General features: G+C 40.0%; 1 protein-coding gene across 2 annotated transcripts in view; it reads left to right on the forward strand.

Annotated features, from left to right (window-relative positions):
* eipr1 (EARP complex and GARP complex interacting protein 1) overlaps positions 1-14513 on the forward strand; it is an 87160-nt gene that overhangs the window by 48060 nt on the left and 24587 nt on the right. For both annotated transcript variants that reach the window (XM_087977998.1, XM_087978001.1), the window contains one exon: positions 9266-9433. In XM_087977998.1, the coding sequence (XP_087834124.1) occupies positions 9266-9433 (168 nt within the window). The remainder of the gene's footprint in view (positions 1-9265; positions 9434-14513) is intronic.

Below are 14513 nucleotides of genomic sequence, written 5' to 3' on the forward strand. Positions count from 1 at the left end.
ATTTACATAAATGATTTGGATGTGAACATAGGAGGTATAGTTCGTAATTTTGCAGATGACCTCAGAATTAGAGACGGAGTGGATAGCAAGGAAGGTTACCTCAGAGTACAACGAGATCTTGATCAGATGAGCCACTGGGCTAAGGAGTGGTAGATAGAGTTTAATTTAGACAAGTGTGAGGTACTGCATTTTGGAAAGGCAAATCAGTGCAGGACTTATACACTTAATGGTAAGAACCTGGGGAGTGTTGCTGAACAAAAAGATTCTGGAGTGCAGGTTCATGGTTCCTTGAATATGAAGTCGCATGTAGTTGGGATAGTGAAGAAGGCATTTGGTATGCTTGCCTTTATTAGTCAGTGCATTGTGTATAGGAGTTGGGAGTCACATTGCAGCTCTACAGGACATTGATTAGGCCACTATTGGAATACTGCATGCAATTCTTGTCTCCCTCCTATTGGAAGGATGTTGTGAAACTTGAAAGGGTTCAGAAAAGATTTACGAGGATGCTGCCAGGTTTGGAAGGTTTGAGTTATAGGGAGAGGCTGAATAGACTGGGACTATTTTCTTTGGAGCGCAGAGGCTGAGGGGTGACATTGTAGCGGTTTATAAAATCATGAGGAACATGGAAAGGGTAAGTAGCCAAGGTCTTTTCCTAGAATGGGGGAGTCGAAACCTGGAGGGCACAGGTTTAAGGTGAGGGGGAAAGGTTTAAAAGGTACTTAAGGGGCAACGTTTTCACGCAGGGGATGGTGCGCATGAGGAATAAGCTGCCAAAGGAAGTGGTGGAGCCTGGTACAATTATAACATTTAAAAGGCATCTGGATGGGTATATGAATAGGAAGGTTTTAGAAGGGTATGGGCCAAATGCTGGCAAATACGACTAGATTAATTTAGGATATCATGTCAGCATGGACAAGTTGGACCAAAGGGTCTGTTTCTGTACTGTACCTCACTTTGACTCCGTGACCCTATTTATAATTCGTAAAATCAAACACTAAGCTGATCAGGTTCTGAAATCACTAATCATTCCCAACTGCTGTGTTTAGTTCCAATAATGAGGTCTCCCAAGGTCAACTTTGAAATTGAACTATACTGCTTGTTTCTCTTTGACCTATCTCCAGAGATGTTTGTAATTTCACAATCAGTCAGCTGTGAAAGTTCACTGCTTAATTATTTTGATATATTATTGTTGGTCTCCAGAGTCCTTTTCCAACCTCTCCGCATGGTCACTGTCCCGAAACTTTGTCCGCTGCTCTTTTTCGTCTGCCCGATTAATGTATTGCTGTTTTAGATTTTTTTTAAAAGTTCCAATAACAATGCAAAATTTATAAAAACAGCTTTTAACATTTCTCACGTGAATTGCTCGAATGTAGGTAAATGCCAAACTATTGAAGAAGTTGGAATTCTTTACCTTTCTCTTTGAGGAACAGAGCTCAATTTATTTTGTGCAGTTAATCTCTTTTTAGAATCAAAATCTCTTTTGATACAGCCTATGACTTTGGCCACTGAACGAACTTTGGGAGTCAATAAACCATCATCAAATCAGTTTAATTTACATTTTAAACCTTCAGGAATTATTTGTAATTTTCTTGCATCTGAATTTCTGCTGTACAAATTGATATGATTACAAGACTTCAACCCAGCAGTAAAAGATTCCTGTCAGTGACTAATATGAAAGTAAATCAAAAGTAATTGTGTGCAGTTTTGGTCGCCATACTATAGGAAGGATGTGGAGGCACTGGAACGGGTGCAGAGGAGGTTTACCAGGATGTTGCCTGGTATGGTAGGAAGATCGTATGAGGAAAGGCTGAGGCACTTGGGGCTGTTTTCATTGGAGAAAAGAAGGTTTGGGGTGACTTGATAGAGGTGTACAAGATGATTAGGGGTTTAGATAGGGTTGACCATGAGAACCTTTTTCCACGTATGGAGTCAGCTATTACGAGGGGGCATAGCTTTAAATTAAGGGGTGGTAGGTATAGGACAGATGTTAGGGGTAGATTCTTTACTCAGCGAGTTGTGAGTTCATGGAATGCCCTGCCAGTAGCAGTGGTGGACTCTCCCTCTTTATGGGCATTTAAACGGGCATTGGATAGGCATATGGAGGATAGTGGGCTAGTGTAGGTTTGGTGGGCTTGGATCGGCGCAACATCGAGGGCCAAAGGGCCTGTACTGCACTGTATTTTTCTATGTTCTATGTAAAAGGTTGTATCTGTGTAGCCTCATGAGAAGTGTTTTAACGTAGAATAGTCGCTTTGGTTAAGCATATTACTACAGGGATCAAGATATTGTCATAAAATATACACTGTAAGTGTGCTGTTCACATTATCATGCACTGTGCTATGTAGCACCTCAAGGAGACATTTCCGTTGCTATTTTTAATCCCACATATTTTGAAATTCTTAAATGTATTCTATAGTCAAATAAAATAAATAATGCCATTGTTTAGAAGGGAAGCATTAATCTTTTTCATTTTGGAGTTTTAAACTTTTAAACTATATTTTAAACTTTATGAATTATTTAGGGCCATTGGTTCATTCTCCAGCTGTAATTTCAGAAAATGAAAAGCATTGTAACATCATTGCTGAACAGATTATGGTGTTTACTTTAAGGTACAAACTGCATCATTTAAACTTTAAAGTTCACCATGAAAGCTTTTTTTTCTCTCAATCTCTGATGCTATGTACATGCTATCAATAAGACATTCTCAAATTAGCCTAATCTGCAGAATAATCTTGCAAGAGTTTTGTAATACTTTTCCAATTCAAGTTCTGCTGTACACATTGATACAAATACAAATCACTAACTCATTTTTCTAATCATTGTCCAATCCAGAAATAAAAGTTTTCAACAGTGACTTATACAAGGGTATCTCTCCATTTGGCCTCATAGGATGTGCTTTCGGAGACTGTTCCATGCAGGTTTCTTAAACAAGCATGTTTTATTCACAGTTCAATTAGGTCAAGGCTACCATATTTCAGTTACATTTCTTGTGAAAGGAAGATATCTTGATGATTTTACTATCATTGCAGTGTTGGATAAATAAGTCAAACCTGCACCTGCCAGCCCTGTAAGTTTCAGCATGCTTTCCTAATCCTGCAAATTAGAATTTGAATGCATAGTAATACAATATTCTGATTCAAGCTCATTATGATCATGTAGATTTTCCGTTCAGTGGCAGAAAACCTGCTGCTATCCAAGGTAGCAAAAAATGTTTTCTCCACGCAATTTTTACTGTTTCCCTGTTGGTTAATGTTTATTGTCTGCATTTCAGCAGCATAGTTCTTACCTAACTGTCTACGGAGCTTTTTCTAGTGAAGGTTTGGTGCATACCTGATTAAATAGGTTATTGAAATGTCTGGCCAGAGTAACCAAATTAGTAAAAGTAATCAGATTACCCTCCTGAAGTAAATTTTAAAAATAGGTTTGGAATGTCCTGTCTACAAAATGCAGGAGAAATCAAATCTAGCAAAATATTGTTCTTCAGTCTACTCTCAATTATCAAAGTGATCAAATAGATCATGAAAACCTGTACATTTAAGGGAAGAAACAACAGGAATGTTGTAAGAACACCATAGCATCTAAATTTCTTTCCAAGTCAGATACCATCTTAGCTTGAACATACATGACTGTCCCTTCAGCAACGCTGAACTAATAATCAGGAATTCTCGAGAACACTATTATGGAAGCTCCATCAACAGTATATTTGCAGACGTTCAATTCTGAGGCTGACTACCAATACCTCAGTAACTATAGTTAACATTAAACACAGCCTTGTCAGCTACATCCTGAGGGTATGTAAGACAGTGTAAGTAATTACAGGGTGTTTTGGTGGTATTCGTTGAGCAATGAATGTTGGGCAGGAAAGCTTTGCTCCTCTCCCACAAATGCTATGGAAAAGTTTGCAACCACCTAATGCTGAGGATGGGATCTAAATCACTACACATACCAAAATGCAGAAGTCTCTACTACATGAATTAATGAATACTGTTTACTAATTTTCTCTGCATCTATAATTCTGCATATTACTATTTGTGATCAAGGACTACAGATTCAGAATCTTGCTGATTTTTAAAATAGTATTTCCGAACAACTCACCACATATTTGAATTAAATAAAAGATCAGAACTTTTCCCCAGACATCTGTCCATTTTACTTGATTACTCTAGAGGTTTATATAAAGACAGTTGCAACTTGTTTGTGGTCAGTTATCAGATTTCAGTCTTCCACCTGGCTCTTCACTTTGATATCATAGGACATTATTTAAATCTTTGCAGATTAGAGATTATTCATTGAATTTATTTCCTTTGCTATGAAAATATTGTTAGCTAAATCATAAAACTGTGCTGTGCCATAATATTGATTTTGGAGTGTACCACAGCGGCTTCGCAAATTAATGTCAGTATAAGCTGCCAAATAAGTAACTCCAATTAAAAAAAAAGACTATCTCCGTAACAACATAATGCTACAAACTGGTTCTGTATCAAAAGGGAACATTCCAAGGTGCAGAGAGCATTATCAAACATCCAGGGCTCTCCTCACACACAAATGTAGATTTTTGTGGCATTTTCAATGTTAGAAAATGGACCAATATTCCCCAGCAGAAACAATGAAAGTGTTAATTCCAATTGTCAGAATAATGACCAAACTCATGTTATTGTATCATTCCAATTTGGCATTAATTATAATTAAAGACACAAATGGTATCCTGTCATGGATGCATTTAACTTTAAAATTTGACGATGTACAAAGCTGATAATTGAAGAACAGTTCATATAATGTACATAAGTTAAAGATGAAGCAAAGCTAAGAGGTTTTTATTTTCTCCCATTGTTTATAACCTGACACAGTCCTCTCAAAATAATCTAATTATTACAGCACTTTAAACTGTTGCAAACTTGAAATGATTCCATAGATGTTCAATGTTATGAATTTTTAAAATTCATTCAGGGAATATGGGCTTTGAAAGTTGAGCCAGCATCCTTAGTTAGCCTTGAGAAGATTGTTTAGATCAGTGTGGTGCTGGAAAAGCACAGCAGGTTAGGCAGCATCTGCGGAGCAGGAAAATTGATATTTCGGGCAAAAGCCCTTCATCAGGAACCCAACTTTTGCCCGAAACGTCAATTTTCCTGCTCCTCAGATGCTACCTGACCTGCTGTGCTTTTCCAGCACCACTCTGATCTAAACTCTGGTTTCTAGCATCTGAGGTCCTCACTTTTGCTTTGAGAAGATTGTGGTGAGCTGCTTTCATGAATTCTGTACTGTTGGTATACGCAGAGTGGTGATAGGGATGTTGTTTCAGGATTTTGACATGGCAACTGTGAAGCAATAATTTCAAGTCAGGGTGGTGTGTGTCTTGGACAGGAACCTGTGGTGGTGTTCCCATCCATCTGCTGCCCTTGTCCTTCTATGTTGTAGAGGTTCAGGGTTTGCAAGATACGTTCTAAGGAGCTTTGGTGAGTTGTTGCAGTGCCTCTTGCAGATGGTACACATTTCTGCCACTGTCTGTTTCTTGTGCAGGGATTGCATTTTGAAGATATTAGATGGGGTACCATTCAACGGTGTTGAGATTCTTGAGTGTTGCTGGAACTGCACTTATATGTGCAAGTGGGGAGTACTCCATCACATTCATGACTTGTGCTTTATACATGCAGATTTTGAGGAGTCAGGACGTGAGTTACTTGCCACAGAATCCCAATTTTGATTTGCTCTGGAAACATTTATTCATCTGGTCCAGTTCTGTTCCTGGTTAATGGTGACACCAGAATATTGTTCGTGGGAAATTCAACACTAGTAAGGTTGTTGAATGTGAAGGAATGATGATTGATGGTTATTTGTTTCCAAAATGGTCATTGCTCAGCACTTGTGTGGTGTAGATGTTACTTGCCACTTACCACATTTAATATGACTATAGTTCCACACAATCCTCAAAGTGAACATAGAACATAAAACATAGAACATTACAGTGCAGTACAGGCTCTTCGGCCCTCAATATTGTGCCAATCTGAAATCAATCTGAAGCCAAACTAATTATCATTCCATTATCCATATGTTTATCCAATGAACATTTAAATGCCTTAAAGTTGGCGAGTCTACTGCTGTTGCAAGCAGGGCATTCCACGTCCTTACTACTACTCTCTTAAAGAACCTACCTCTGACATCTGCCCTATATCTTTCACCCCTCAATTTAAAGCTATGTCCCTTCATGCTAGCCATCACCATCCGAGGAAAAGGGCCCTTACAGTCCACCCTATCTAATCCTCTGATCATCTTGTAAATTCTCCGATCATCTTGAAGGCAGGACTTAGCCACAACAAGGACAAGCCGAGGTCAACTTAGCCACAACAAGGACTATGCAGATGTTATTCCCACTGATACCATCATAGACAGATGTACTTGCTACAGTTAGTTTGTTCCTGCATCATCTGCTGCATTCACTATAGCAACTATGCCTTTTAGAATCTGGCCAGTTCTGTTAGTGATGGTGCTACTAAATCATGCTTCGTGATAAACATTGAAGTCCCCCACTCAGAACGCATTCTATGTCTTTACCACTCTGTGCACCCGCCAGAGAACTGTTATATCAGTAGAGGGAGGGTGTGACAGGCACTAATCAGCAGGGAGTTTCCTTGTCCGTGTTTGACCTGATGCCATGAGACAACATGGGGCCAGAGTTGGTGTTAAAGATTTCCAGGTGAGCTCCTTCCCAACTGTTTGTCATTTTATCTCTATAATGTCCATTGGGTCTGTTTTGTTGGTAGGATAAGACATACTCAGAATGATGGTGGTGGTGGTGCCCAAGACATTATCAGTAAAGTATGATTCCATGTGAATGACTATATATTCAGTTGATGCTTCACTATTTTGTGGGATAGCTCTTCCAAGTTTGGCATAATATGTGCAGATTGCTATAATCTTTGGAGGGCTGACAGGGCACAAATCATTTTCATTTCTGGTGCCTTGGTTGAAGTTGGGTGGTTCCTGTCATTTAATTCCTTTAATTACACTTTATAACCATGAGTTACAACCAAATAGCTTGTCTTAGGACATTTAAGAATCAACCACATTGCTGTGGATTTGAAATCAGAGTGAGGCCAGACCAGGTGAGATGGCAGACCTCCTTCTCTAAAGGACTTCAGTGAACTAGGTAGGTTTTTACAACAACCAACAATTGGTTTTATGGTTGCCAGTCGACCAGTTTTTAATTCCACATTTATAATTGAATTCACATTTCATCATCTGCCATAGTGAGTTTCAAACTCATAACTCCATGGATTTCTGGATTACTCATCTCCAGAACCTCAAACTGTGTCTCAAACTGAGGATGTGTGAATTGGCTCCAGTCTGTTCAACGTCCTCCATTAGCTGCCACAAAGATAGATGATTTTTTAAGCATGAGACAATAATCCTCTCTAATTCAAATATTATTAATTAATTTCTGCCAGAGCAGAAAGGATTTACTAACCCTGGGCAAATAAACAAATGAAATGTAACTTCAGAATACACACCTAAGTACAAAGTTAAAAAGGGATCGTGTCCAGTATATTAGGAAGCTGAAAGAAATATACAATGTAAAACTCTTGGGGTGTCCCTGAAGTATAAGTTTTTAACCTGAGACTGTGGTTGTTCAGTTGGTATTATCAGTGGCAAGTGAATATTGCATAATTCCTTTTACACTCTCAGAGTCTGTATGCTTTCCTCCAATCAGTATTGTCACAGGGTAATTTGTTTTCTTCAGAGGTATGAAGAGTTTTTTTTTCCCCAGCTAGTTTGAATTGTGTACTCAAAAATCTATCTTCTCTTTTTGCCCACATACAGATCCTTGAAATATAAGCTCATTTTCTGCATTCTTTCTGTGGAAGTTTCATTTTAGGCTTACTAATAGTAGGCAAGGTTCCATCTGCAATATGTGAAAATTCTCATAATGTTGTAAATCAGAATAGAAGATGAGGGCCATTTAAAACCTGACTGAGTTGATTGGTTTCCATGCCTTTTAATAAAAAGTTAATTTCATTTCAGATTGGATTCGTTTATTCCACATTGATTTTGTGAAGTTTGGCTAACTTCTGTGGTCAAGTGATTACTATGCCCAAAGTCAGTGTTTGTCCCCTTTTGAAAGCTTTTTAGCCCATCAGAGTCACAGGTGTTAAATTCAGTGGATGGAATTTTAAAATCAATAACCCATATTTTATCAGTATTGTGACAAAATTGATTTTCATTTCACAGATTTACAGAATTGACGGAGTGCAGGAGAAGGCCAATCAGACCAGCAAAAATGCATCAACTGTCCAAAAGGGCACATCACCTGTGTCACTGTCTTGCTTTCTTCCACTAACCATGCTTCCTTTTCAGATAACAGTCTAATTCCCTTTCGAATGCCTCAATTGAACCTACCTTCACCACACTTCCAGACCTTAACCACTAGCTGCATAAAAACATTTTTCCTCCGTTTCTTTTTGCATCATTTGTTAGTTACTTAAAATGTGCGCCCTCTTGATCTCGAGGGGGAACAGTTTCTCCTTATCCACTTTCTAATTTCATTTATAAAGACTAATGTATAATTCATTTTCAAACAATTTTTAAAGCATCTTAGCCAATGCAGAACACGGCAATTAGTTAGGAAGAATCAGAGTTCTCGTTGCAGGACCTCCTGCTACAATCTGTGTATAAGTGGATTGTTGACGTTTGACAGCAACACTGTCAGTATAATCAAATGGACCGTCAGCACTCCCAAATCAGAACTTCAGATGCTAGGAAGAAAATGGGTATATTGGAACCGTATCCTGGTATGACACACTTTCTTCAGGACAATAAGCTGATGGAAAATATTTGCATTGGTGAGAAAAGTCCTCCTCAACATCTGGAAAACTAGCAAACACTGAGAATGTCTTGAGTAGATCCCTACTGCACTGAAGTGCATGTGATTACAAACCAATTCTTTATCTAGGTTTTTCATAAATATAATTGTGATAAAAGATTGGAAAATTCCCAGTCATGTAGTATCTTGTCTTATCCATATTTGAAAATTGTTTCTATGATTTTTGTATTTATCCATTTACAGATGCAGATGCTTGTTTAAGAGAATTGTGCAGTAGATTTGTTTTATAAGTTATCATGAGATATCCTTATATTTTTATAATTAGCTCCTTACTGTTTAGAGGGATACTGTACAGAAGTTAATTTAATAAATAGCATCTTTCATTTTCATCAAGCATGACATATTGCTGTATCAGAAATGAACCATTTTACATATTTTCTTCTCATCTAGTCAAGTTTATTGCATTGAAAATGCCCATGGCCAACTGGTACGAGATCTTGACTTCAATCCCAACAAGCAATACTACTTAGCAAGCTGTGGGGATGACTGTAAAGTCAAGTTCTGGGACACCAGAAATGTTCATGAACCCGTCAAGACTTTGGAAGAACATTCCCACTGGTAAGTGTGTCTTCACTTGATCAAGATGGCAATTCACTATTTTCTTTGTTGCTGAACAAAGCGACCTTGGAGTGCAGGTTCATAGCTCCTTGAAAGTGAAGTCGCAGGTAGATGGGATAGTGAAGAAGGCGTTTGGTATGCTTTCTTTTATTGGTCAGAGTATTGAGTACAGGAGTTGAGACGTCATGTTACGGCTGTACAGGACATTGGTTAGGCCACTGTTGGAATATTGCGTGCAATTCTGGTCTCCTTCCTATCTGAAAGATGTTGTGAAACTTGAAAGGGTTCAGAAAAGATTTACAAGGATGTTGCCAGGGTTGGAGGATTTGAGCTATGGGGAGAGGCTGAACAAGCTGGGTCCTGTTAGGGTGAAAGGAAAGGCTAGGTGTAGGGAATGCTGGATGATGAAAGAAATTGAGGGTTTGGTTAAGAAAAAGAAGGATGCATATGTAAGGTATAGACAGGATAAATCGAGTGAATTCTTAAAAGACTATCAAGGAAGTAGGAGTATACTTAAAAGGGAAATCAGGAGGGCAAAAAGGAGACATGATATAGCTTTGGCAAATAGAATTAAGAAGAATCCAAAGAGTTTTTACAAATACATTAAGGACAAAAGGGTAACTAGGGAGAGAATAGGGCCCCTCAAAGATCAGCAAGGCGGCCTTTGTGTGGAGCTGCAGAAAATGGGGGAGGTACTAAATGAGTATTTTGCATCAGTATTTACTGTGGAAAAGGATATGGAAGATATAGACTGTAGGGAAATAGATGGTGACATCTTGAAAAATGTCCATATTACAGAGGAGGAAGTGTTGGATGACTTGAAATGGGTAAAGGTGGATAAATCCCCAGGACCTGATCAGGTGTATCCTAGAACTCTGTGGGAAGCTAGAGAAATGATTGCTGGGCCTCTTGCTGAGATATTTTAATCATCGATAGTCACAGGTGAGGTGCCGGAAGACTAGAGGTTAACGTGGTGGCACTGTTTAAGAATGGTGGTAAGGACAAGCCAGGGAATCAGGACCAGTGAGCCTGACCTCGGTGGTGGGCAAATTGTTGGAGGGAATCCTGAGGGACAGGATGTACATGTATTTGGAAAGGCAAGGACTGATTAGGGATAGTCAACATGGCTTTGTGCGTGGGAAATCATGTTTCACAAATTTGATTGAGTTTTTTGAGGAAGTAACAAAGAGGAATTGGTGAAGGCAGAGTTGTAGATGTGATCGATATGGACTTCACTAAAACGTTTGACAAGGTTCCCCATGGGAGACTGATTAGCAAAGTTAGATCTCATGGAATACAGGGAGAACTAGCCATTTCGATACAGAACTGGCTCAAAGGTAGAAAACAGAGGCTGATGGCATTGGGTTGTTTTCAGACTGGAGGTCTGTGACCAGTGGAGTGCCACAAGGATCAGTGCAGGGTCCTCTACTTTTTGTCATTTATATAAATGATTTGGATGCAAGCATAAGAGGTACAGTTAGTAAGTTTGCAGATGACACCAAAATTGGAGGTGTAGTGGACAGCGAAAAGGGTTACCTCAGATTACAACAGGATCTGGACCAGATGGACCATGGGCTGAGAAGTGGCAGATGGAGTTTAATTCAGATAAATGCGAGGTGCTGCATTTTGGGAAAGCAAATCTTAGCAGGACTTATATACTTAATGGTAAGGTCCTAGGGAGTGTTGCTGAACAAAGAGACCTGGGAGTGCAGGTTCATTGCTCCTTGAAAGTGGAGTCGCAGGTAGATAGGATAGTGAAGAAGGCGTTTGGTATGCTTTCTTTTATTGGTCAGATTATTAAATACAGGAGTTGGGAGGTCATGTTGCAGCTGTACAGGACATTGGTTAGGTCACTGTTGGAATATTGCGTGTAATTCTGGTCTCCTTCCTATCGGAAAGATGTTGTGAAACTTGAAAGGGTTCAGAAAAGATTTGCAAGCATGTTGCTAGGGTTGGTGGATTTGAGCTATAGGGAGAGGCTGAACAGGCTGGGGCTGTTTTCGCTGGAGCGTAGGAGGCAGAGGGGTGACCTAATAGAGGTTTACAAAGTTATGAGGGACATGCATAGGATAAATAGACAAAGTCTTTTCCCTGGGGTCGGGGAGTCCAGAACTAGATGGCAAAGGTTTAGCGTGAGAGGGGAAAGATATAAAAGGGACCTACAGGGCGTCTTTTTCACGCAGAGGGTGGTACGTGTGTGGAATGAGCTGCCAGAGGAAGTGGTGGAGGCTGGTACAATTGCAACATTTAAAAGGCATTTGGATGGGTATATGAATAGGAAGGGTTTGGAGAGATATGGGTCGGGTGCTGGCAAGTGGGACTAGATTGGGTTGGGATATCTGGTCGGCATGGACGGGTTGGACCGAAGGGTCTGTTTCCATGCTGTACATCTCGATGACTCTATGACATTACTATTGTTCCTGAAGAAGGGCTTACGCCCGAAACATCGATTCTCCTACTCCTCAGATGCTGTCTGGCCTGCTGTGTTTTTCCAGCACCACCTTTTTCAGCTCTGGTCTCAAGCATCTGCAGTCCTCAGTTTCTCCCAGTGTTATTAGAAGTCAGTCCAAAGTGCAATTAATGTCATTCCCAATTAGTTTCAGTGAAATAATTATGCTTTGTTTTCCCTTTTGCTATCAAGGATAACACCTTCAATGTATCACCCAACCACCTCGCCCTCCCCAACATACACCCTCAACTACTTGTCATGCCGAAGAAGAATCATTAGGCTGAATTTTATATGATATTATTGGCTGTCTTTCTGGCCCAGCCCAGCATGTTCCCTCACATCTTCGAACTCACCAACATTATAGGCAGGGTAGGCAGGCACTGAAATCAGCAACCTGTCCACCATATGTAAATAATATTAAGGGACAGTTGAGGTTGCTCGAAGTGTTATGGTTGAGAGCTGGCCTGGTTCTTCCTGGCCTGCCAGCTGACGATAAGCAAAACATACTGCAACTTCAATCTTAAAACAGGTACAGAAATATTAGCAACTTCAGTTTACTATTTTAGTACATAAAATATTTCGATGATAAAGTGCTGGTGAATTTTAATGTATATCCAAATGAAAATTTAAAATATTATGTGTTGAGTAGTCTCCCAAAAAGTTCTTTCAACTTTTTATTAATGTGGGCTTGATATTATATCAAGCTCAAACTATATCAAATGATATATATATGTGGAGGAATTGTACAAGCTAGTGCTCCCTGCAGGGATCGATGCTTGCATTGATTGCATCTCGGGAATTAATAGATAGAAAATGATGAGCTGCAGCCCCATGAATCCCTCTCTACAAATGTAATCTCTGAGGAGAGTATTAGATGATGGAGTCACCCTGTAGTGCATGTTACAATGTATATTTTTTATGCATTACATAATTTTAAAAAAAAGTTTAGGTTTGTTTAACCCATAATGTTTCAACGATATAGTCAGATTGTTCATATAATAGTTTTTGCATGGCTGTAAAGGTACTGAATTAACTTACACGCTCTAGTCACACCACATTATCTAATATCATCATCTAATATGTTAAAATGAGGACACATTTGTACTTGCATTCCATAAAAAGTTACAAGATTTTAATTATAAAAGAAAACCCAGGCTCACTATTGTGCTGTTAGCTGAGATGCTGAGTTCATTGTTGCTGATCTATCACAAAATTAGCACAAATCAGAATACACTCAGGCTGTGTATTTCAATACACTAGGAACAAAATCCATTTTAGTCATGAAGAAAATCGACACAACTTAGTTCCATTTTTCTTTCCACAAACAAATGACTCTTCAAATCGAATGTGACACATTTTTGAAACAAGAGTTCAAAATGTTAACTGTTTCTTTCTCCACAGATGCTGACAGACCTGATGAGTTTGTTCAGCACTTTGCTTTTGTTTCAAATCTATAGCATCTGCAGTACTTAGCTTTTAACTTACAATTTTGTGTTCATGTGACTGTCTAAATAGCTGGATACACAATTTTGCTTTGCTCGTATTGTACATTTGAACCCAAAATAATAACAGTGCCACAGGTCGCTGAACACCTACTAACTGATGGTTTGGTACACCATTGGACAAACAGTGATATAACTAAGGCTTATATTCCCATTTTAGATCAGAGTCTCAACAAATCCAGCAAACTAAGTTTTAACCAACAACAAAATATGCCTAAACGTTTTAGTGTCAGTGCTGGGCTCCAAGACATACAGGAGAAAGTGAGGACTGCAGATGCTGGAGATCAGAGCTGAAAAATGTGTTGCTGGAAAAGCACAGCAGGTCAGGCAGCATCCTGAAGGAATCCTGCAGGAATCCTGAAGAAGGGCTTATTCCCGAAATGTCGATTCTCCTGCTCCTTGGATGCTGCCTGACCTCCAAGACATGCATCCAAATTAAAATTTGTGTCACAAATCACCTTTACATATTTCTAATGTGGAAATGAGAAAAAAAAGCCTCTTTCCGTTTGCATCTTTTAAACACAGCTCTTGAAGGGTACACCAAAAAACAATAGTAATGTCATAGAGTCATCGAGATGTACAGCATGGAAACAGACCCTTCGGTCCAACCCGTCCATGCCGACCAGATATCCCAACCCAATCTAGTCCCACCTGCCAGCACCCGGTCAATATCCCTCCACCGCATCTCCTCCACTTCCCGCTCCTCCGCCCTTGAGCCCCGCCCCTCCAACCGCCACCAGGACTGAACCCCACTGGTCCTCACCTACCACCCCACCAATCTCCATGTACAGCGCATCATCCGCCGTCACTTCCGCCACCTCCAAACAGACCCCAGCACCAAGGATATATTTCCCTCCCCTCCCCTATCAGCTTTCCGTAGAGACCACTCCCTCCGCGACTCCCTTGTCAGATCCACACCCCCCCACTGACCCAACCTCCACTCCCGGCACCTTCCCTTGCAACCGCAGGAGGTGCGGCCCACACCTCCCCCCTCACTTCTCTCCAAGGCCCCAAAGGAAACTTCCATATCCGCCACAGATTCACCTGCACCTCCACACACATCATCTACTGCATCCGCTGCAGCCGGTGTAACCTCCTCTATATTGGGGAGACAGGCCGCCTACTTGCG

Source organism: Chiloscyllium plagiosum, unplaced genomic scaffold, assembly GCF_037043375.1.
Source record: "Chiloscyllium plagiosum isolate Xiang-an unplaced genomic scaffold, Cpla_swu_hap1 HiC_scaffold_3, whole genome shotgun sequence".
NCBI lineage: Eukaryota > Metazoa > Chordata > Chondrichthyes > Orectolobiformes > Hemiscylliidae > Chiloscyllium > Chiloscyllium plagiosum.